Raw genomic sequence first — 23,506 nt, forward strand, 5'->3', positions numbered from 1 at the left:
CTCACAATTAAACTGAGGTTATGGCTTTTGTAAAGTAGATCACACAAAGGCAAAGTGCCATTTTCATCATCCTCTATCAAGGGTGCATATTATCAACATGACTAATGACTACTGGTGTAGACCTTGGTCACCTGGCTGCGGCCATGCTTGTTTGTTTTCTCTGCTGTAAAGTTACTCTTGTCCCCACATACTGTACTCTCTGGAAGGAAATTACTATGGGCAATCCACACTTCTAGGTGTAGATTGACGCAAGCTGGAGATAACCTGCTTTTGGCTAAATTCTGGATTGAAACTCTGAACAACCTAAATACAATTAGAGGTAGAGAGCCTCAAGGGTAGATTGTGTATTGATTTGTCATTTGGTTTATTCATTTAACAGTTAACATGTTTGGTTGAGGTACTATATGCCGCTTACTGGGCATGTTTCTCTGGTAGAGTGTGAAACTTTTAAAGAAATTGTTTCTGTCCTCAGAAGTTCACAGGCTATGTTGGTGATGATTGTACAAGAAATAAATGCCACAGTTAGGATACATCAGCTGCAACACCAAAGTATTCACCTAAAAATAGTTGTTTTTTTTATTATTAAATATAATTTGTTGTCAAATTGGTTTCCATACAACACCCAGTGCTCATCCCAACAGGTGCCCTCCCCAATGCCCATCACCCATTAAAATAGTTTAAACAACAGATCACATGTCAAGTAAGGCAGTTACGACTTGAGTAACTCAGAGGTGTCACATAGGATCCACGTCCTTTGCAGACTTCTGCTTTGTTTTTTAGGTGGGTTGACTTTTAACTTTAGATTTTTCATGTCCCGATTAGGCGTTTTGTATACCATATCCTTGGAAAGCCTGTAAGGGAATGGCCCTTCTCTTGTGCTGCTTTTGTTTCAGAAGAATATCTTCTCTAGAAGCCTTCCAGCAGGCATCCCTTTGGCCTAAATCATATCACATGATTCTAGTTACATTGGAAGCAAAATCTGGCATTTTGGACCTCTGAGGTGACATAGAGCCTCTGTCTATAAGGAAGACGCCTAAAAGGAATGGTTGTTGGATAGGTAGAAATAATTGTTGACACAGGTGGGATAGGAGCAAACAGGAGGACAGGGTATAATTGGAGATCATGAAAAGGTGGGGGAGCAGGGAGGTGTCTGGGTGGTTCAGTTGGTTAAGTGTCTAAGTCTTGATCTCAGCTCAGGTCTTGATCTCAGAGTCGTCAGTTCAAGTCTTGCCTTGGGCTCCACGCTGGACGTGAAGGCTATTTAAAAAAAAAAAAGGAAAGAAAAAAGGCAGAAGGGAAGTCTGTCTCCTAAAGACTAGGGAAGTCATTCATAGAGTAGTTGACATCTGCCTTCAGTTTTGGAAAATGAAGGGGAATGTGCTATCAGGAAAAACACAGCACTGTAGGCCCAGTAAGCAGACTCTGTGGAGGGAGGTGAGGAGCGTTCCAGAGGGCATAGTGGAATGACTTTGAAGAAGGGAAGCAGAAGGAAAATGAGCCAAGGACAGGACAGAGTAGTAGAGGGAGGGATAATAGGTCAAGGAGAGATGTTCCAAAGGACCTGTGGGACCTCCAGAGGTGTGACTCAGGGATGGAATTTAAATGATCTTGTAAGGTTGCTCTGGTTCCACAACTGGGTGAGGCTTTCCTGGTAATCTGTCCTTGCAAGGTCCTGGTAGGTTTTCAAACTCGGCATCCTGAAAAGCTAACTCTGCCTTAACGGAGGAACAGTCGCCAGAAGCTTTGCTACAGTTGGCGGGTGATCTCTTAGATCAGTACTTACTACAAATGGTCAAAGTGACATTTCTTTTATGACGAAATTAGCAAATAAATTATAATTTTATCCTGTGAGCATTCTAGGCTTTTGTGGCTATTGTAAATAGATTTTAAAAGAAATCTTCCGTCTCACATCATCATAAACAAAGTTCCTGATTTTTCTGGTGTATCTATAGCTTTTTGACAAAAGCCTTTAAAAGTGATTCGGACTTTTTTTTTTTTTTTTTTTTTAAACAAATTGTATTCTCTTTTATTTTTCTTTCTGGGAAGGAGGAGGAGGCTGCAAAATGGGCCCGGGAAGAAGAAGAAGCCCAGCGTCGATTAGAGGAGAACCGGCTGAGAATGGAAGAGGAGGCGGCCCGACTCCGGCACGAAGAGGAGGAGCGGAAGAGGAAGGAGCTGGAGCTGCAGCGGCAGAAGGAGTTAATGCGCCAGAGGCAGCAGCAGCAAGAGGCCCTCCGGAGGCTGCAGCAGCAGCAGCAGCAGCAGCAGCTGGCGCAAATGAAGGTGAAGCCCGGACGCCCACCACACACGCTGCTCGCCGGTGTTCGGAGGTGGATGCCAGCAGCGGCAGGAGCAGTGGCGCAGTGTGCTTTCTTTACTCTGAATGTTACCACTGTGGCTTCCTTTGTTTTTCCCCTAAGGAAGCTTCATGCCCAGTGTGGGGCCTGAACTCGCCACCCCAAGATCAAAAGTCACATGCTCTAGGGGCGCCTTGGTGGCTCAGTTGGTTGAGCGTCTAACTCTTGATTTCGGCTCAGGTCATGATTTCAGGGTCGTAGGATCAAGCCCTATGTCAGGCTCTGTGCTGAGCATGGATACTGCTTAGGATTCTCTTCCCATCTCCTCTCCCCCCCCCTCCCCCTCCCCCTCCCCCTCCCCCTCCCCCTCCCCCTCCCCCTCCCCCTCCCCCTCCCCCTCCCCCTCCCCCTCCCCCTCCCCCTCCCCCTCTCCCTCTTAATAGCAGCCAGCAAGACTTGGTGACCTTCTGGAAATGAGGCACAGAGGGAGATCTGGGGAGGCTCCTAGAGAGGAAGCCTTTGGTGACCATAAAGTTGTGGCACGAGTGATGGAGTGAGAGTAATTGGGAGAGAGGGACAGCTTTGTGGCAGGGCCCACATAACTTTACACGGGGTCTGTGGTTAGCAGTGTGGTTTAGTGTGTTCTGTCTTCAGGGGTTCACAGGAGAAAGACATAGGAATGGGACACTCGAGTACAGAGTGGTGAGCGTAATGAGAGAGATGGCATCAGGCAGCGGTTCTCAGAGTATGAGCCCCTGGGAATTTGTTAGGAATGCAGATACTCAGGAGACCCACTCCAGAACCTCTTGGGGTGGGATGCAGCAATCTATGTTCAAACAAAGCCTCCAGGAGTTCTGATGCTTACTAAAATGTGAGAGCCACTGTCCACATGGGAAGTTGGGAAAGACTTGCTAGAAAATGATAACTTTTAAACTGAGGTATTAGGGAGGGAAAATTAAAAAAAAAAAAAAAAAAAGAAAAAGCCCAACAGGCAGTTTGGAGAATGGAGGGGGTTTTTGAGCGAGAAGACCTGGGGTGAGCAGAGGAATGAAGTTCAGAAACACTGTGGTACTTCGGGGGGAATTTAGAAAGTGGTTACTGTTGTTGGAGAGTGAGGTGTGAGGGAAGCGTGGGCAGGGTCCCGGTCACCGTGGCTCGTATATGCTCTATTAGAGAACTGGGACTTAAAGGCGTGTAAAACCGAGTGGGCCACTCGAGTGTTTTCAGCTAGGAAATAGCACCGTCAGATGTGCAGGAGCAAATCTAAGTGGAAGATGAATTTGGAAGGAGCAAAACGAGGTCAGCAGAGTGATTGCAAGGGGCTGATGGAGCAGTGCGGAAGGAGAAGGCGGCGATAATGGGATTGGAAGGGAGGAATTGAAGATAGCACCGATTATCGAGTGCTTGCTTTGTGTCAAGCACTGGACGCCAGCTTTCCGTACGTGACATCATTTCATCTTCACAGCCACGCTTAAAAGCTTAGGTGTGGATACCTGTGTTTTACCAGAGTAAAAATGTTCAGGAGCGAGAGCAGAGCCCTGTATTAGAACCCATATGTCTGTGTCTTCAGGGCCTGGAGGCCACGTCATAGAATATGGTGACTGATAAGAAGGTGGGGCTGAGGGGGAAGAAAAGTCACGGGTAACCTCCAGATCTCTGACTTCTCTGACTGTATCTGTTGTGTGTCTGGCTTTGGCTTGCTATCTTCCAATATTTTATAGATCAACATTCTGCACGAAGATAAAGAATTTGAGATTCAGTTATGAGGAATGGCTAAAGGCTCTCCTGAAAAAGGTTTTTTAAAGATGGTTTTATTGAGATACAGCTCACATACCGCATGATTAAACCAAAGTATACAATTCAGTAGTTTTAGTATATTCACAGATAAGTGCAACCATTACCACAGTGGACTTTAACATTTTCAATACCACCCTAGGCCCCTCCTCCAAAAATCCTTTGGCGGTCACACCCTACTCCCTATTCTCCCAGCCCAAAGTTACCCCTAACTTACTTTCTCTCTTTATAGGTTTGCCTGTTCTAGACATTTGAAATACATGGAATCATATAATCTACGTTCTTTTGTGACTGACTTCATTCAATTAGCGTAATGGTTTCAAGGTTCACTTACACTGTAGTACGGCTCAGTACTTCATTCCTTTTTATGGTTGAATAATATTCCATGGTATGGACATCCTGCATTTGTATTCATCAGTTGATGGACATTTGAGAGGTTTCTATCTTTTGGCTGTTGTGAGTATTGCTGCTATAAATCAATATTCACGGGCGAGCTTTTATGTAGTTGTATATACCTAGGAGTGGAATTGCTGGGTCATAAGAGAACTAGATTTGATGGTTTGTGGAACTACCAGACTATTTTCCAAAGTGGCTGCACCATTTTCCATTACCACCAGCAGTATATGGGGATTCACATATCTCCACATCCTCATTAATCCTTATTATCTGACTTTTTGATTATAGCCATTCTTGTAGGTGTGACATGGTATCTCATTGTGGTTTTGGTTTGCATTTCTCTGATGACTAATGATGTCGAGCAATACTGGCCCTGAAAAATGAGTTGAGAAATGTTTCCTCTTCTGTACTCTGGGAGAGTTTGTGAAGAAGTGGTATTACTTCTTTAAATGTTCTGTAGAATTGGGCAGTTAAACCATTTGGCCTAGGTTTTTTTTTGTGGATAGTTGTTTGATTACTAATTCTATATATTTGCTTCTTAACAGGTCTATTTAGCTTGTCTGTTTCTTCTCGAGTAAGTTTTTGGTAGTTTGCATCTTTACAATCTTTTTATTTAAGTTTATTCTGAGAAAGAGAGAAAGACAGTGCAAGTGGGGTGGGGGGTAGGAGTGGGCAGAGAGAGAGAGAGAGAGGGAAAGAGAGAGAATCCCCAGCAGGCTCTGTGCTGTCAGTGCAGAGCTGGACGTGGGGCTTGAACTCACAAACTGTAAGATCACAACCTGAGCCGAAATCGAGTTGACACTTAATTGACTGAGCCACCTGGGCAGCCCCATAGTTTATAGTTTTATAGGAATCTGTCATCTTCATCTGGGTTATCTGAGTGGCAGACAGCTGGTGTTGGTATTCCTTTATATCCCTTTTTGTTTCTTTAAGATCAGCAGTGAGGTCCTTCTTTCTTTCCTGATTGTAATAATTTGAGTCTTCTCTCTTTTCTTGGACAGTCGAGCTAAGTTAATTTTGTTGATCTTTTTAAAGAACCAGCCTTTGATTCTACTGACCTGTTCCTATTATATCTGTTTAACTTCTCTAATTTTATTATTTTTTTCTGCTTGCTTTAAGTTTAATTTCCTCTCTTTTTCTAGTATTTTAAGGTGTAGCAGGTTAGTTTATTGATGTGACATCTTGTTCAGATGGTCATTTGCAGTTAGAAATTTCCCTCTAAGTATGGTTTAGGTGCTACCCCTAAGTTTTGATTTGTTCTGGGACTCATTGGTTATGTAGAAGTGTTTTGTTTAATTTCTACTGATTTGTGAGTTTCCAGAATTTCTTTTTTGTTACTTATTTCTCATTCATTGTGATCAGAGAACGTACTTTATGTTTTTATTTTTATTTTATTTTACTTTATGTTTGTATTTTAAGTAGGCTCCATACCCAATGTGGGGCTTGAACTCATGACCCTGAGATCAAGAGTCACTCTACTGACTGAGCCAGCCAGGCACGGCTGTTTTTCCCTTTAAATGAATTATTGAAGTTGATATTATGTCTTAGGTTTTACCTTCATTAGATGTATCCTGGAGATCTTTCTTTGAGAAGAATGTATATTCTACTGTTGCTGGCTCGGGTGTTATATATAGATGTCTTTCAGGTCCAATTGGTTATTATAGTGTCACCTAGTTGCTTGTTGATCTCCACCTAATTGGTCTGTTTTTGAAAGTGGAATATTGAAGTAATGATGTCTTTATTTTTTAAAGGCAGAGGCATCCCTATTCTATTCTATTCTATTCTATTCTATTCTATTCTATTCTATTCTATGTTTTTAAATAACTCACACGTGTGAGTGAGCAGGGGAGGGCCAGACAGAGAGAGGGAGAGAGAGAATTCCAAGCAAGCTCCACACACAGCTTGGGGGCGGAGGGGGGGGGGGAAGCAGTGCAAGGCTCGATCCCACGACTGAACCAAAATCTAGAGTCGATGCTCAACTGACTGAGCCACCCAGACCCCCTAAGATTTTCTCCTTTTTGGCTTTCAGCATTTTTACCATAGTAATGTCTAATTATGGATCTCTGTGTTTATCTTGTTATAGTTAAGCTTCCTGGATGTATAAATTAATGTTTTAAAATAAATTTCAGCCATGGTTTCTTCAGATATTTTTTCTGCTCCTTTCTCTCCTCTCCTGCTACTTGTATTGTGCACATGTTGGTGTGCTCAGTGATGTTTCCCATTTCTCTCAGGCTGTCTTCGTTTCTCTTCATTCTTTCTTTCAGTCGGTTTTTTGGATTGTGTGATCTCTGTTGATCTGCAAGTTTCATTAATTTCTTTGACCAGTTCAGATATACTTTTAGTTCCTCTAGCGATTTCTCATTTTAGTTACCCGGCTTTCAAACTCCAGGATTTCCTTCTGGTCTAGAAATAATCTTTATCACTTTATTGCTATTCTTTGTTTTGACATTGTCATCATGCCTTCCTTTACCACTTCAGTCAAGGTTTTGTTTAGTTCTCTGAACGTATTTATAAAACTTGGATGTTTTTGTTAAATCTGACATCTGGTCACTTTTGTAGGTGGTTGCCAGCTTCTTTCCTGGCGTATAGGCCATTCTTTCTTGTCGCTTTACAGTTCTCATATTATTTTGTTGGAAACTGGACTTGTTTTTGATAATATGTTGTAGGAACTCTGGTTACTGGTCCTGCAAGCCCCATCATTGTTTTGTGCCTGACTGAATTAATTTAGTGACGTCCCAGTCTCTCACTGCCTCCCCAACAGGGTGGATGGAAATCTGCTGCTGCTCCTCAGGCATGCCCATGGTCACTCTGGGATCCCTGGTTTTGGCAGGACTCTTTGATTATCTTTTTCTAGCTTTGTCTGTAGCTTTGTCTAACTGTTAACCTCCACTGATTGCTACCTGCATTGCTTTCCTGTTCTCAGAAGTGCCCTGGGGCGTAGATTGCTTCACCAACTGATCCAGTGAAATTCAGGCTTCTTTGAAGAGACACTTCCTGAGGTCTATTTTTGAGATTGTTTCTGACCCCAGGAGAACCTCTTTCGGCAATTTCCTTGGTTCCCTGAGACAGAGTAGGGGCGCGCAGTTTAACCTGTGCATGTCCAGTAAATCTACTGATCTCCTCCCGGTTGCCTTTCACCCAGCCTCCACTGTTCTTAAAAGCGCCCTTTGGCTTGGACTTCTCATTCTCCGCAGTCTGTTACGAATAAAGTCCATTCCTTTAGGAAGAGGTCCGGAACTCTGCATATTCCCATCTGTTCCTCTCACCTCCACCCCAAGGCAAAAGTATGAGTCACAGCTCTGGCGCTGGTGACAGTGGTGTGCTTTTCTAAGTGGTACTCTGCTTAGGAATTGAACCCTTGGGGGAGGGACAGCGGCCTCGATTTTGCTTGGCTTGGCTCTGCCGGTGGTATGGTAGCCTTTTGAGTCAGGGCAGTGGCACTCAGGACCCTAGTAGCCCTGGTGGCACTGTACTCAAGGGAGTTTCCATTCCACAAGTTGGGGGCTGGGCATAAGAAGCCCCCCCCCCCCCCCCCCCAGCTGTCCTTGCCGGTGCCTTCACCTTTGCAGCAGGTAGCTGTAGCCAGGAGGGGACATGCTGGTGTTGTGCTCTTTGTAAGAAGCTGGCCCACCAACTGGGCTTGACAGGGACAGGGGGCCTGTGTTCTGAGCTACGCTCATCTGGAGTGGCGCTTCTGTCTGGCTGAGCTGGGAGTCAGGAGAGAGTGGACGGATCTCGGTGCAAGTACCGCAGACTCTCAGTTCTTACCGAGTTTTACCAGGTTTTCTTGAAGACCTGTTTCTTCGTATTCCTGTATGTTCACTTCCAGAGGCTTTAAGTAATTTTTTGAGAAGGAACTTTCACCCATTTTGCTGGGGAGAGGGTCTGCAGAGCACTTTGTACTATCCTAGCAGAGGTGTAATGGTTATTTTTCAAAATAAAGTACAGTGATGGAAAGTAAGGTAGCAATATCATGGCAGAAAAAAATAGTAAATTTTCTTACCTCAGTGAAAGATACGAGGCATTCAGGTGATAAAGAATGTGCTGAACTCCCTATTAGTTGTTTCTGATTTGGGAGTGAGTTGTTCTGAAAAGTATGATTGATAAACTGTAGTTCTCTGAGTGGGCAGTACAGGACATTGGTTGAGTTGGAAAATGACCTGAGGCAGTGTTGACGGAGCGATGGGATATCATTTCCTATGCGCAAATAAGACTTAAAGAAAATGATAGGGATCTGCAGACATTTGTCCGTCATGTGAAGAAGACGGCTTTGTTCTCCATTAGTCCACAGAGCAGACCTGTGAGTCAGGAGCATAGAGTACAGTGAAGCGTATTTTGGCGCAGCGGTGGGAAGGAACTCGGAGGTGCCGGAAGGGGGAACAGGCCATCTTGTGGAGGGAGAGTGCATCTCTTCCCGTGCTGACTGAGGCTCTGAAGAGGGCTGGGGATTGGTTCCTAGGGTACGCTGGGGTGACACATCTGGGATTTGAGATAGCTTTGGGGGTTACTGGCTGAATGCATCAGAATTCAAAACATATAAATTCTCTGGCCTCACCTTTGGATCTTCTGATTCATCGAATGTGGGGCCAGGGCATCTGCATTTTCACAGGCCCTCCCGAATGCTGCTGTTGTGTTTGAGATCTGCTGCCTCATTTGATCTTGATAGTGCCTTCCAATATGTCATTTCCTGTGGGTAACACGAGTTCGTTTGTGCTTAATGTTGCCCACCTAGTCCCCAGTCTTTCTCTCTTAGCTTCCCTCCTCGCTTCTCCCCCGTTACAGCAGGGGTGTATTTTGAGAGAAATGCCCCTGCTACCTCCTCTATCAGCCCCAGACGTAAACGTTCAGGACCGGTGGTATTCTGTAGTGCTGAAGGTACTCCTTCCGAGAGCTGTTTGGCAATATCAGTGACAGCTTAAACTGCGTCCTTATTCCACCAGCTCCAGGTTGCAGAGACTTCTGCTATAGAGCCATTCTTCTTTGGGCTTTTTGGGCATTTTGTTTGTATGATTTTTATTAAACATATTTCAAGTCTAGTTAGATTTGGTTTTTGTTATTTTTGTTTGTTTGTTAAGAGCCACAAGATGTCTCAAAATTAAAGTGTGTGTTTTTTTGGCCCAGACAACCAAGAGATTCCCTTAAAATAATCAAGCATTTGAGAACATTAAAGTCTTCTGGACCCAAAAAATATTTACACTCTATTTTAGTCAGTGATTTTAAAGGATAGGAAAAATAGAATTATTTATTAAAAACAGCCTAGGGCTCATGACTAGAAGCTACAGCCTGGTTAACAGTGATTCACTTTTATAAAATACTGATTAAGAACTGTGCCTGGCATCTTCTGTGAGCTCCCCACCTCAGCTTTTTCTTCAGAAATATTGTCTTTCAGCTTTTCACTAAAAGTAGCATATCATGTCCTTCATTGCCCCCTTGGATTAAAAATGTAGTGGTTGTTTTGTTTTACTCCTTACTCGTTATATCTGTATATTGTTGTATATATATATTAGTGCCAGGTGTAACAAATTTGCAGTCCGAAATGGTAGATAAAAGTGTACCATGTATATTTTAAGTTCTAAAATAATCTGAGGTTTAGAGTAGTGACAAAAGTTTCAAAAGCAAACTGGGAGAATTCTAATATGCACAAGGATTGCAGGATGGAATTTTGAGTTAAATGTTTAAGTGGAGTTGAAGGAAACATGAATTCCCTGCCTGTATATAATGCAGTCTTGCCTCTTTGTTTCCTGTCCACATTTCCTCATGAACTCTTCTGCCTTCCTTTTTGTTAGCTTCCCTCTTCTTCCACGTGGGGCCAGCAGTCCAATACAACAGCATGTCAGTCCCAGGCAACGCTGTCATTGGCTGAAATCCAAAAACTAGAAGAGGAACGAGAACGGCAGCTTCGAGAAGAGGTACGTTTTAAAAGTAAAAGTGCTCTAGTCAGTGTTCCAGAATAGCTGGGGTGCATTATGGGTGAGTGGTTAGTAAAGATCATGATTATTGTCATAGTCGCCGTGTGTCTGAATTGGATGTTCATCATTAAGCTCTTTAGCTAGTCTAGAATTTGGTGACTCCGGCAACTGTGAAGTTGCTGATAGGAATAACATTGAGATTAGGTAACATGAGGGGCACCTGGGTGGCTCAGTTGGTTAAGCGTCCGACTCTTGATTTTGGCTCAGATCGTGATCTCACAGTTCATGGGATCGAGCTCTGAGGCGGGCTCTGCTCTGACAGTGCGGAGCCTGCTTGGGATTCTCTTTCTACACCCCTCCCCTGCTCATGCTCACTTGCTCTCTTAAAATAAATAAGCATTTAAAAAAGATTAGGTAATGCGAATGTTCTTGAGGAAGTAGCTCATAAATAAAAGTACATGGAGTTTTCATAATTATGGGTGAGTTTTATATAGATATGTTTCTTACAAATTAGATTTTTAGAATGCAGAATACATCTCTTTAAGGATACTGGGTTTTCTGACTAGCCTAGAAAAATTTAAATATGTCAGAAATAAAGTCTCTCTACTTGTGAGTCTATATCCTATAGTTCATCATTAGGATAAGACGGATACAAAAGAGTGAAGGAAAGGGAGGAAAGGGAAGAATACAGTTCTTGACAGAAGAGAAAATGAATAAGAAAATGGTTTGGTTCAGCATGCTATTAGGTACCGTATTAATTCATCCGTTCACCCATCCATTCGTCCGTTTATCCATCACATATTTGCTGACACCTACTCAGTTGTAGGTGAGTTTAGCTGACTCTAAAACAGACAAAATTCTCTGCTTTTATAAAGCTTGCCTTCGGGTTGAAGGGAGATGGAGAAAAATTGGTGGTGGTAGCAATTGAGTGCCTCGTTTTAGGTCATGTGATCTAGGGAGGCCTCTGAAAAGATGGCAGGAGTAGCAGAGTCTTGAAGAAAGTGCTTTTCGTGGATATGACTTGAGGCAGAGCAGTCGTCATTTTTGGATCTGGGGGGTGTGGTTCACTGAAGGCCATGGGTACACAGAGAAGGGGGAGTTGTCTATACATACTCACCATGTAGAGTGCTTGACCTTATCCAGTAGGTGAAACTTACTTCATCTTAAAAATTACCTTCTTTCCCACCCTGTAAAAAAAGAAGGACCACTTCCTGTAAAATAATTTATTTTCTAAAAAGTTACCAACAAGTAGATGCAGAGCAGAATAGATCTACTCTCTTTAAGACTAGAAACTGTTCCAGTATCTTTGGTCTCTGCTGAATGAAAAAATAATAGTGGTCATCAGAGTTGGAATCCTGGGACTCGTTCATCATTCAGTCAGTCAGAAGTTAATGGTTGCCTTATTTGTGTTTTCATTTGATTAATTCTCTTTGAACTGTTATTTTTCACACTCTTCAAGAGGTATAAAATGCTACTCAGTAGATATTTCTCATGTAGGTAAACCTAGGATAATTGTATTTCATTCTTTCCTGGAGGTACCCTTTGCATGCCTCCCCCCCGCCATCCTGTTCAAATCTGGGTGCTCTTGGTTTGCTGCACAGCTTGTTCTATTTTCTTTCTCAAATTCTTACCATTTGTATGTTGCCCTCCTGGACTGGTTTTTTTTTTTCTCATAATTTCTCTCTCATTTTTAACCTGTCTTTTTATCTTTTTTGATGGGAGCATTTCCTTTATCTTCCGTTTCAGTCCTTCTGTTGAGCTGTAATGTATGTGATCTTATTTCAAATTTCCCTGAGTATTTTGTTCTGAAAGTGTTTCTTTTTATAGCCTCTTTTTTTTTCATTGAATTTACTTCTTACCTTTCTAAAATTACTTACTGATACCTTTTAAAAAAGCTAGCTTGTGCCCATTTTCCCTTGTTTGTGTTTCCACTGAATTTCTTTTTTTTTTCTTTTCTTTTTTTTAATTTGATCTTTGGCTTTCATTTTAGAAGCTTATGTCAAATCGGTCCTGAGCTGTTTATTTATATTTAGGATTAGAGATTCTGGCATACACAAGACTTCGGTGGGCTTTGCCGCAGTGATCTCTCGCAGGGCTGTTCTGTTGGGGGAGTCCTCCCATCTATTTGTATTTTATAGGTGTATCCTTTTGTGCTAGGTCAGCTTCCCCACAGAATAACCTACCAATCTGGCTCAGCCTCTCGAAAGAGGAACTTTTCCGTTTTCTGAGAGCTGCCCACTTACATCGCATTGCAGAGGCAGCTGGGATCTTAACTGCTACTTTTTACAGATTTTCAGGCAGGTTTTCCTCTGTTACCCACACTTTTAATTCCTGAGCTTTCTAGATGAATTAGCCTGTTTCTGAGCTTCATTTACTTAGGTTTCAGTTTACTGGGTCTGTTACATTGGGTGTCATTATTTGCTTTTCTTTTTTCTTTCTTTCTTTTTTTAAAGACCTGCGAGTTTTTTTCTTTCCTTTTTTTTTTTTTTTAAAGTTTATTTATTTATTTTGAGAGAGAGAGTGCATGCACACTCATGTCGGGGGGTGGGGAGCAGAGAGAGGGACGGGCACCCCTGCTTTTCAGCTTGTAAAATCTGTTTTGTTGTTTTTGTCCTTATGGGTTTATGCTTTTTGAAAGCATCTGTATACATATATGTATATGTGCATACATACATACATATATATACACACACATATACGTATGTATGTGTATGTATCTGTGTATTTTATTATTTTTTTCCTGTCATTTTGGTAGGGCTTTAGGAAGTTCATATGATTTTCATTTCTATACTTAACCAAAAGTCCTACTTAATTTTTAAGAAGGAATTCTGCATTCGATCTTTTTATTCTCCTTTCAGTACCTCTGGTAGCTTACATCTTTATTTGAAGCAAAGTAGTTAACCCTGTCAGGCGCTTAATTTTGTACAGCTGTTATGTATTTGCATTCCATTTACCACACTGGATATTTGTAACTAGTATTTTAAAATCCAGAGTCTTAAGCTAGCTCCTATCTTTGTGCAACAGCAAAGGCGGCAGCAGAGGGAATTGATGAAAGCTCTCCAGCAGCAGCAGCAGCAGCAGCAGCAAAAACTCTCAGGTTGGGGGAATGTCAGCAAACCTGCAGGTACTGCGAAGTCTCTTCTAGAGATACAGCAGGAAGAAGCCAGGCAGATGCAGAAGCAACAGCAGCAGCAGCAGCACCAGCAACCAAACAGAGCCCGGAACAATACGGTGGGTCCGGCTTCCTGAGCACGCGTGGTGTGGATTGGCGTTAGAAGTGACCTTTTCGAACGTTTGTGGACTCTCTTTTTATCTTTTTAGTATTGTTAACCACATCATTTGTCTCTTCTTCCTTAACAGCATTCCAACTTGCACACCAGCATTGGGAATTCTGTTTGGGGCTCTATAAATACTGGTCCCCCTAATCAGTGGGCGTCTGACCTAGTCAGTAGTATCTGGAGTAATGCAGACACTAAAAACTCCAACATGGGATTCTGGGATGATGCAGTGAAAGAGGTGGGACCTAGGAATTCTACAAATAAAAATAAAAACAACGCCAGTCTCAGGTAGGGCTCAAAATGATCACACCTATGCTCTTCGGAGGGTTGGGGGATGGGGAAGGGCGTGTGTGGAGTGGGGATATTGGGTGGGCGTGAAAAGGTAGCTCTTCAGTTTTTGCTTGTTTTCATCCATGTCCAAGCATGGAAGGCTGTAGTTTGGTGACTGCTTTCTTCCCCATGGAAACATATCTGTGTTATGTCTAGGGGCTCTTTGTATTGCTGGGCACTTAGTCCATTGCCTGTCACTTGGTAACCACTTAATAAATATTAGGAGTAGTATATATATAAAGTTTATTTGTTTTGAGAGAGAGAGAGAAAGTATTAGTCAGTGAGGGGCAAAGAGAGAGAAAGAATCCCAAGCAGGCTCCACACTGTCAGTGAAGAGCCCGATATGGGAATTGATCTCACAAACTGTGAGATCATGACCCGAGCCAAAGTCGGACACTCAACTGACTGAGCCACCCAGACATCCCGAGGAATAGAGTATTTTTTGTTGTCGTTGAACATTTCTCCAAGATACTCTCTAGATCTTAGCATTTTTTCCTAAATGTATATTTTTAAGTTAGTTAGACTGTAGGGAGTATTATAAACACCTCTCTAATGACCTTAAACCTATTTATTTTTATGGTAAATTAATGACATTTCACCTTTGTCTTTCTTTCCTCAGTATACGGTGTTCTTGGATGAGCATGGGTTTTAATGATAAATACATGAATCAAATCCCAGCACTACCACTTATTAGCTGTGTGACCTTGGGCAAGAGGGAACCTCTTTGAGCCTCAGTTCCCTCATCTGTAAAATGAAGATGATAATAACGATTTCATGGGCGTGGTTGTACAGATTAAATGAATGCACACGAAGTAGTTAGTGAAGTGCCTGGCACATAGTGACTACTTAATAAATGGTAGTGTTGTCAGATTGTCTCTTCTCGTTTGAGGGTCTCACATATTAAGACTAGGACTCTAAACAACTGTCAGTTTATTGAGCATCTTTGCCAGGCACTGTGCTCTAGGTCTTGACATACAATATCTTTTTTCCTTATAATCCAAAGAAGTATTAGTACCATTTTACAGATGAGTAAACTGAGGCTTAGCAAAATTTAAAAACTTACCAAAAGACACATAGGAATAATTTAACCATTTTTGTGGCAAGGCGCCCTATATTCACAAATCAGAATGTATTAGCTGAGGCTAGGTTGTAAGCAGGTATTGAGTCCCCCTGGCCCCCAATCCATTTGAAGTATGGGGTTTTTTTGTTTTATGTTTTTCTTCGTTTTTGGAGCCAAGCGTTGGATTACTGGACAGCCATCCAGTGTTGCCAAGACATTATTTATGGTGTTGTAGTATAATCATATAGTAACAGTTTCTGGGAATATAATATCGCCCTATTGTTTTGCTTTAGTAAATCTGTAGGTGTGTCTAACCGGCAGAATAAGAAAGTAGAAGAAGAAGAAAAGTTGCTGAAGCTCTTTCAGGGAGTAAATAAAGCCCAAGATGGATTTACCCAGTGGTGTGAACAGATGCTTCATGCCCTTAATACGGCAAATAACTTGGATGGTAAGAATTGGGGAGGGAAACCCAGCATGTGGAATGGCAGCGTAGGAGCCCCAAAAAAGGTTTGCAAATTGGAATAATGGGCCAAAACTCAGGAGGTGAAAGGTAATGGAGGTCAGATCCTGTACCTACCGTAAGAACGTGACTCTTTCATAGTATTGTAAACACTACTTGCGAGAAAAGTCCTGTAATACTGTGCTCAAATAGGTTATCAGTGGTTGCCAAAAAATAAGTACTATTGTCAGGCTGTCTTACGATGTACAGGACAGAGAAGGTCACGGTTCCATATGGGTCATTTTGTGGGGGACATGCCAGCCAGTCCACGTCCATAGGAGCGTAACTCATGGTGGAGACAAAGGTTATCCTGGGCGAGAAAAGCCTGAAGTGATGTGAGAACTTTCCCTTCCTGCCTTTGGCGGCAGGGGTGGGAATTGTGTGACAGAGCGAGTAGACTCATTTTGTGCTGGATGAAACTAGGACCAGTGAGTGGAAGTGAAAAGGTTTGAGGGCAATTTGAAGAAAACTTTCTAAGTGTTAGTTGATCACAGAAGAGAATCATCTGCCTTAGATGGAAATGAGTCCTTGCCCCTACCCTCAATTGTTTGAACCAGAGACCAGCTTGGTGTGGAAGGGATTCCTGTAACTGATAGGCTACGTTGAACTAGTCTATCTCCAGTATCTTAACTACTAAAACCAAGGATGTTTTAAAAACAGAACAGTAAAGGAACGGAAGCGTTCCTTTGCATCATCGTTAACAATATCTAATGGTCTGAAAGAACCAGGGAAAACAATAGTAAATAATAGTAATGGCTACCATTCATTAAGCACCTGTCATGTGCTAGGCACTTTCTAGCAGTTAACATATGTTATTCCAGTTATTTAATTTTTGCAATAATTTCATAAGGTACCTTTACAATGTAGGTGATATTATCCCCATTTTATAAATTAGGAAACAGAGGCTCAGAATGGTTAAGTAATTCATCAAGGTCACACAGCGAGCAAATTTCAGAGTCAGGTTTTCAACCCATGTCTGTCTAATTCTGACACTTGTGCTTTTTCTCCTGCACCACACTGCTTGCAACGCCCCATTTGATTCCTTTCTAAACAAATGGTATCTCCGTGAAGTGAAAGTTCCCGGGGGGTGTGGTTGTATTTTTAGTTATCTGTCACGGTGCCCGACACACATCATAGCACTTAATAAATAATTGATTGGATTTAAGGAAAGAAAAAATGAATTTCCGGGTGACTTCTTAGGCAAGCAGTTTTTTCAATCAATATAACATTTAGTTTTTACTAAAGTAACATTTAGTGAAACTAAGCATGCATGATGTGTCTTTGTTGGACTTGATGCTATTTGAGATAATTTTGGTCATTGCAATGACAGTGGGCTTTTTTTTTTTTTTTCCTCAGTAGATGAAAGAATATTTAACACAGTAGCTGCTTACCTTTCAAGTTTACATGATTGAGTTGGTCGTAGGTGTGACAGTATATTAAAAACAAACTGATTTCTTGCATGTGATATTTCATTGTTACTTTTTATGTCTTCTCCCCTCTCATGTTGCAGTTCCCACATTTGTTTCTTTCCTGAAAGAAGTAGAATCTCCTTATGAGGTCCATGATTATATTAGGGCCTATCTAGGAGATACATCTGAGGCCAAGGAGTTTGCCAAGCAGTTCCTCGAGCGCCGTGCCAAACAGAAAGCCAACCAACGGCAGCAGCAGCAGCAGCAGCAGCAGCAGCAGCAGCAGCAGCAGCAGGTATGAATGAGGCAGTAGTTTGTATGGTGCTCCTGAGAGTGAGTGAAAAATTTTTTGTTTTAATGTTTGTTTATTTTTGAGAGAGACAGAGGCGGAATGCGAGTGGGTGAGGGGCAGAGAGAGAGGGAGACACAGAATCCGAAACGGGCTCCAGGCTCCAAGCTGTCAGCACATGGCCCGACGCGGGGCTTGAACTCACGAGCTGTGAGATCATGAGCTGAGCCGAAGTTGGACGCTTGACTGACCAAGCCACCCAGGTGCCCCAAAGCTACCATTTTTAAAAAATGTTTATTTTGAGAGAGAGAGCGAGCATGCATGCAAGCGGAGGAGGGGCAGAGAGAGAGGGGAGACAGAGGATCCAAAGTGGGCTCTGCACTGATAGCAGAGAGTCCGGTGTGGGCTCCAACTCACGAACTGTGACACCGTGACCTGAGCCGAAGTCAAACACTTAACTGACTGAGCTACCTAGGTGCCCCAAAAGATACCATTTTTATACCGTAGCTTTTTAAAATGTGGTAGATTTGGGGCACCTGGGTCCATCGTCTGACTCTGGATTTCGGCTCAGGTCATGATCTTGTGCTTCATGGGATCGAGCCCCACGTTGGGCTCCTCCCTGGCAGCACAGAGCCTACTTGGGATTCTTTCTCTCTCTGCCCCACCCCTGTTCATTCCCTTTCTCTTTCTTTCTCTCTCTCTCTCTCTCTCTCTCTCTCTGTCTCTCTGTCTCTCTGTCTCTCTGTCTCTCTGTCTCTCGATTAAATAAATACACTTAAGAAGAAATGTGGTAGACTTGATAATTTCAAATTACATATCCAGAGACTTTTTGCAAATTTCCCAAATAGCACATATAATCGTTCTCGATTCCATTCTCTGTGGTGCGTACATCTTCCTCAAATTGCAGATTCCAATTTGTCATAGACCCATAAATTTTTTGAATAGTTAACACCTACAAATGTTAAATCTCCAGTGCGCAGGATCCACTGGACCCAATATTGACACTACTGTAGCATGTCAGGCGTTCGTGTGTTGTTGATGGGGATGTAAAAGTACAGTCAGTTCTCATTATTCGTGGTAGTTCTGTTTTGTAGATCGCCACTCACACTGAATTAGCGGAGAGTGAACCTGTTGCTCCAGGGGAAACACCCAGTTAGGTTTCTGTGAACCTCTGGTCACAACATTTTTGTCAGCCGATCAATATGTAACCTTGTTTTATGCGTGTTTCTGTTTAAAGATGCCTTATTTAATATATTGTTAATTCCTTAACATTGCACTCATGGCCAGCAGCATAAGAGCTCATGCCTGAATAACGCTTATCTAACAAGTGTATTTTCTCCATAAGGTGTGGCACAGCCTTCTTGCACTGAGGAACACCAGACAGCACCTTAAACGTGGGGTCATTGCAAACAGTGACAGCATAAAGCACCAACAAGCATAAAAATGTGAAAATCATGACACTAAATAGGCTGAAAAAGATACTTGTTCACAGTATGGGAGCTAAGACAAGAAGGCAGCTTACTGCCCTGTTCCACCTCAGCTGGAAATGTGTTCCTCAGGCAAGGCAGAGTTTTCACTGCTCTGTACATTTGCATATTCAGAATAACCATAAAAGCATTGCAAGTTTTGATTTTGGGGTTACAAATAAACTATAGCCAGTGAGTGAATTTGCAAATCTGGAATCTGTGAATAATGAGGATCAGTTATACAAGTTTTATGAAAGATGAGCTGGCAAGGCTCGTGGAGAGCTTGAGAATATTCGTGTTCTTTAGTCCTGTGATTGTGTTAGAGATTATGTTTGTTATCGGTCATTTCGTATCAGTCATTACATATATTCACTGTATAAAAGATAACAGTGAAGTACAAGGCGTTTACAATCCATTTGGGTAGATGGGCTAACGGGGATCAAGTGAAGGAAAGTGAGAGGTATAAACATGAACAACACACGGAAAAATGAGGAATCAGAAGGGAAGATGTTGTGTAGCAATACAGACCGCTCTTTGCATTTGTGAGATGGCGTCGCCGTGTGCCTAAATTGGAAGGTGGAGGCCCCTTGTGCGTGCACATGTGCACATAGCCGGGCTTGTCCTTTCACCGCACTCTCTCCACTCTTCCCCTGCCACTGCCGCCACCTGTGCCTTCCACTAGCTCATTGAATCAGATCCCAGTTTAAAATGGAATTGCTCTAGTAAGAGCAACAGGGAAGTGTGAATGGCTTATAGACTGTTTCACAGTTTAACTAGTTGGTAGAAAGTGTATGGATAACATTTGGGGACCAGATCTCTTCTAGGATTGCCAATGGGAATAAAATACATGATACTAATTTTGTTTGGTAACATGCTGCCAGCTAGCCTGCAGCCTGTCCTCGCTGTCCTGGGGCTCAGAGACAAAGGGACCTTATACTGTGCTGTAAATTGCTGGAGTACAGAAGTCTGTTTGATTATTTGCCGTGTATTTGGTTTCCTGGTGGATGGTACAGACTCCTCGTATACCAGAGACGTTTTGACGGACATGTTGTCACGGTGGGGTGGATACCCGGAGTTACCAGGACAGGCCTTTTGGGATGTCTGAATCTAAGTGAAGGGAAAGAGTGGCCCAGTGAATTCCTCTTGGTTTCCCTATTACCAGAATCCATGATAGGCTTTCTGTTTTTAGTCTCGTACCTGATAAGGTAAGGGCAAATCAACCATTTTCTTAGAGGGGACCACACTTGTGTCCACTGTGTAACCTCAGTCGTGACATCTTGTTTCACAGGACTCTGTGTGGGGAATGAATCACAGTGCACTCCATTCAGTATTTCAGACCAATCAAAGCAACAACCAACAATCCAATTTTGAGGCCGTACAAAGTGGCAAGAAGAAGAAAAAGCAGAAGATGGTCCGAGCAGATCCCAGTTTATTAGGTGAGCAAAGGCCTAAAGTCTCAGCTGGGTGTTGGGGTGTGCAGGTTATAGCAGTATCATTGAGTCCCATGATGGAATGTTTTTCATAAAGGGAAATATTTCTTATATAAAATTAATTTTTTAAACCGGCTTAAATTAAGTAATATTTACTCGGCACATCAGTGTAAGAGCTACGCCTTGCGTGCTCTAGGGAATATGAAAAGTATTTACTTACATTGTCTGGTGCTGTAAACTTTGGAGCCTTAAATTTCATATTTAATATGAATTTTCCTAAAAGACCTTTTAATTTAGTTGGAAGATAATGCTAATGGAGAAAAGTAAAAGTTGTAAAAATTTAAATGCTGATTTGTAAGAAGCTGACCATAAATCCAATCAGGTATTCAAACAACTAGTATTTGTCGATATCCATTATGTATGTATGTATATCCAATTTTCAGAGTCATTCTGCCTTCCCAGGTCATGTTTCCAGTTTACCGGTGAGTAAATCAAGGCCCAGAGGATTTAGAACATTTTCTAAAGTCACATAGCTGTTCAGCAGTAGGGCTGGGATTTCACAGGAGGCCTGTTTCCTTCCCACTCTTCCGTTGGCCACAACTATTCTTGTCTAGCATTGAGAACCAGAATCTTCTTGCTAGGACAGCTTCATGGGAATGGTGACACCAGAACTGGGGCTTTGAAAGACTGGCAGGAAGGACAGGCATTAGTGTTTCTGGAATAATAACCATCTAGACAAAGTTGATGCAGGCCCCTTGTGTTTCTTAAATAGGCCTAACACCCTCACAGGCTATGATGAAATTAAGATGATTCTCTCTCTCTCTTTTTTTTTAATGAATGTAAAATAGGCTATTAAAAACCATGCTTTCTGGAATAGAATGATTATATTGGCAAAGATAGCAGGTTGGGATGTTGGCCCAGGCAGGAGACAGACTAATTAGGCTGCACTATAGACCAGGTGAAAGGTCCTGGTGGCCTGGAATAGGGTCTTGGCAGTAGATGGAGAGGAGTTCGATGGATTTCAGAAACTTAGGGGACAGAATTGGCTGGACAAGGGGAATGGAAGGGTTTGGGCAGCAGGATGGGTAGTGTTGCCATTTGCTGAAAGGATGAGCCCTGGAAAATGGAGCAGGCTTATGGAGTAAGGATGTGGTTGTTGAAGTGTGTTGGGCGGGTCCAGGGTGACATCAGGTGGTGATGCCCCTGTGAGCCGCAAACACAGTGAGCGGTGGATTGCCATCCTCCTCTGCCCTCAGGGTCCCTGCCTTCCCTGCGCAGTTTCCTGCCCTGGAGAAAAACAAAATGTCAGTAATAAAAACCTACCTTTGTGGATTGTCCTTTGGAACTGAGGCCTGAAAGCTGGCTTGGAAACAGAGAGGTCTGGTGAAACGCTGTTTTCTTCTGCCTGTCTCAGAAATTTATGTTAAGAATGGATGGAACAGTCTCACATCTCATCCAGTTTTGACAGAAGTGGGTGAATATAGATTTAAAAGTGTTCCTGAAATTCTGGATGTGGGCTCTACCTAAGGAGACCTTATTTATTGCTCTTTAGCTGTGGCTCTCGAAGGGTAGGCTGTCAGAGAAAAGGTTCTTCTGAAAAGGAGGTAAAGCTCTTTGAATTAAATATTCAGTCTGACCCCATCCCTCTTACAGACCCCAGAAAAAAGGGACTTAAAACTCCCTTCAGGAGAATGAGAGATTATTTTAGGAATAGAGTTTAAGGAATCGATTTATCTTGAAGGGGAAGAAAAAATATATATAAGGGAAATAAAACGTTCAACAGAGTATTGAGAAGACTCATTTGTGTGGGCTTGTACCTTTTAATGAAAATTTCTGCTCATTTAAATTTCTCTCTGAAAATGCTTCTGATAATTACTAATTTCTGTCCCTTACCTTCTCATTTCTATTTATTACTATTTTAATTGATACATGTCTTAATTGGTTTACAGATTGAGAAAGATTAATAAATGTCCATCAGTCACAGTAACCCACGCACAGAATAGACAGGTTCTAATTTGGTCCAGAATTATCCATTGAGAAAGTAGTCACTGATCAAAAGAGAACTTTGCTTCTAAAATAGAAGGGTGCCCTTGTGAACCAGTATCCATTATTTGGATATGATAAGTTTCACACACAACAGCATTTCCCCCCAGTCATACTTCCCTTATAAGAACAGTCGCTCAGGGGTGCCTGGGTGGCTCAGTAGGTTATGCATCCGACTTCTGCTCAGGTCATGATTTCAGCATTTGTGAGTTTGAGCCCCACATTGGGCTCTCTGCTGTCAGTATAGAGCCTGCTTCGGATCCTCTGTCTCCCTCCCTCTCTGTCCCTTTCCTGCTCTCACACACACTCTCTCTCTCAAAAATAAACATTAAAAAAAAAAAAAAAAAGAAAAAGATCTCTCAGACCTTAAAGAAGTCATGTGAGTGAGAGGTAGTCATTTGTTCTGATCCTAACAGAGTGTAGTCTTTAGAACTAGGCATAGTGGGCTTACATCCTCCTTTGTATTGCCCATTGTGCTGGGTTTTGTGACCAGTAAATGAAACCATGTCTGCTAAAAACTTAGCCCAGTAATTGACATATTGTCGATTAATAAGTACTGACATGGATAAGGAACTTTTTTTTGGCCCACTTTTTTTCCGTCTTCACATGATTAAAATTAGTTTAGTTTGTGTTTTTATTACGTTTCCACTTTTATCGCATGTAGCTCATTGTTTTTATCACGGTTCATCTGTTCTTGAGATACATGTGAAGTCAAAAACCTGCTTCAGAATAGAGTCATAGCTCATTTCATAAGCTGTTTGGTCTTTAAGTTTTTATAGTTACCTAATTAAACTGTTACTTTCAAATAGGGACACTAAGCCTTTTGTTATTTTCAAGACAAAAGTCTTGTGGGCTGTGGGAACACAGTTGATGGGTAGAACTACAGTTGGGGTTTGGAGCCCTAACCCCTTGTAGTCTTAGGCCTTGTAAGCAGCTTGTACCACAGCTTCCTCACTCACTCTCCCTCTTGCTCTCCCTCTCTGTCTCTTCCTCTTGAGGAATATCAAATCTTGATATTTTGAGTCAAGAATATAGTGTAATTAAGCTATTTTTATTATGTGAGCCTTTTTTATTATTTTTTTTAAAAGTTAATTTGTTTTGAGAGAGAGAGAGTGTGAGTGGGGAAGGGCAGAGAGAGACAGAGACAGAGACAGAGAGAGACAGAGAATATCCCAAGCAGGCTCTACACTGTCAGCACAGAGCCTGATGTGGGGCTCAGACCTATGAACCGTGAGATCATGACCTGATCCAAAGTCGGACGCTTACGTGACAGTGCTACCCTGGTGCCCCTATTATCCATACATTT

At 42.2% G+C, this 23,506-nt stretch overlaps 1 protein-coding gene across 12 annotated transcripts in view; it reads left to right on the plus strand.

The window, feature by feature from the left end:
- The window catches only part of GIGYF2 (GRB10 interacting GYF protein 2), a 146,385-nt gene that overhangs the window by 119,807 nt on the left and 3,072 nt on the right, over window positions 1-23,506 (plus strand). For 9 of the 12 annotated variants that reach the window (XR_006220995.1, XM_042995656.1, XM_007082973.3 and 6 more), the window contains 7 exons: window positions 2,047-2,283; window positions 10,274-10,396; window positions 13,421-13,627; window positions 13,757-13,962; window positions 15,358-15,512; window positions 17,074-17,267; window positions 20,016-20,163. Coding sequence is in view for 11 of the 12 variants with exons in the window: in XM_042995656.1 (XP_042851590.1) it covers window positions 2,047-2,283; window positions 10,274-10,396; window positions 13,421-13,627; window positions 13,757-13,962; window positions 15,358-15,512; window positions 17,074-17,267; window positions 20,016-20,163 (1,270 nt within the window). In the remaining variant the exon portion in view is untranslated. Of the gene's footprint in view, window positions 1-2,046; window positions 2,284-10,273; window positions 10,397-13,420; window positions 13,628-13,756; window positions 13,963-15,357; window positions 15,513-17,073; window positions 17,268-20,012; window positions 20,164-23,506 lie in introns of those variants that run through there. The other 3 variants (XM_042995654.1, XM_042995655.1, XM_042995659.1) reach the window with 3 other exon arrangements.

This window comes from Panthera tigris, chromosome C1 (genome assembly GCF_018350195.1).
Source record: "Panthera tigris isolate Pti1 chromosome C1, P.tigris_Pti1_mat1.1, whole genome shotgun sequence".
NCBI lineage: Eukaryota > Metazoa > Chordata > Mammalia > Carnivora > Felidae > Panthera > Panthera tigris.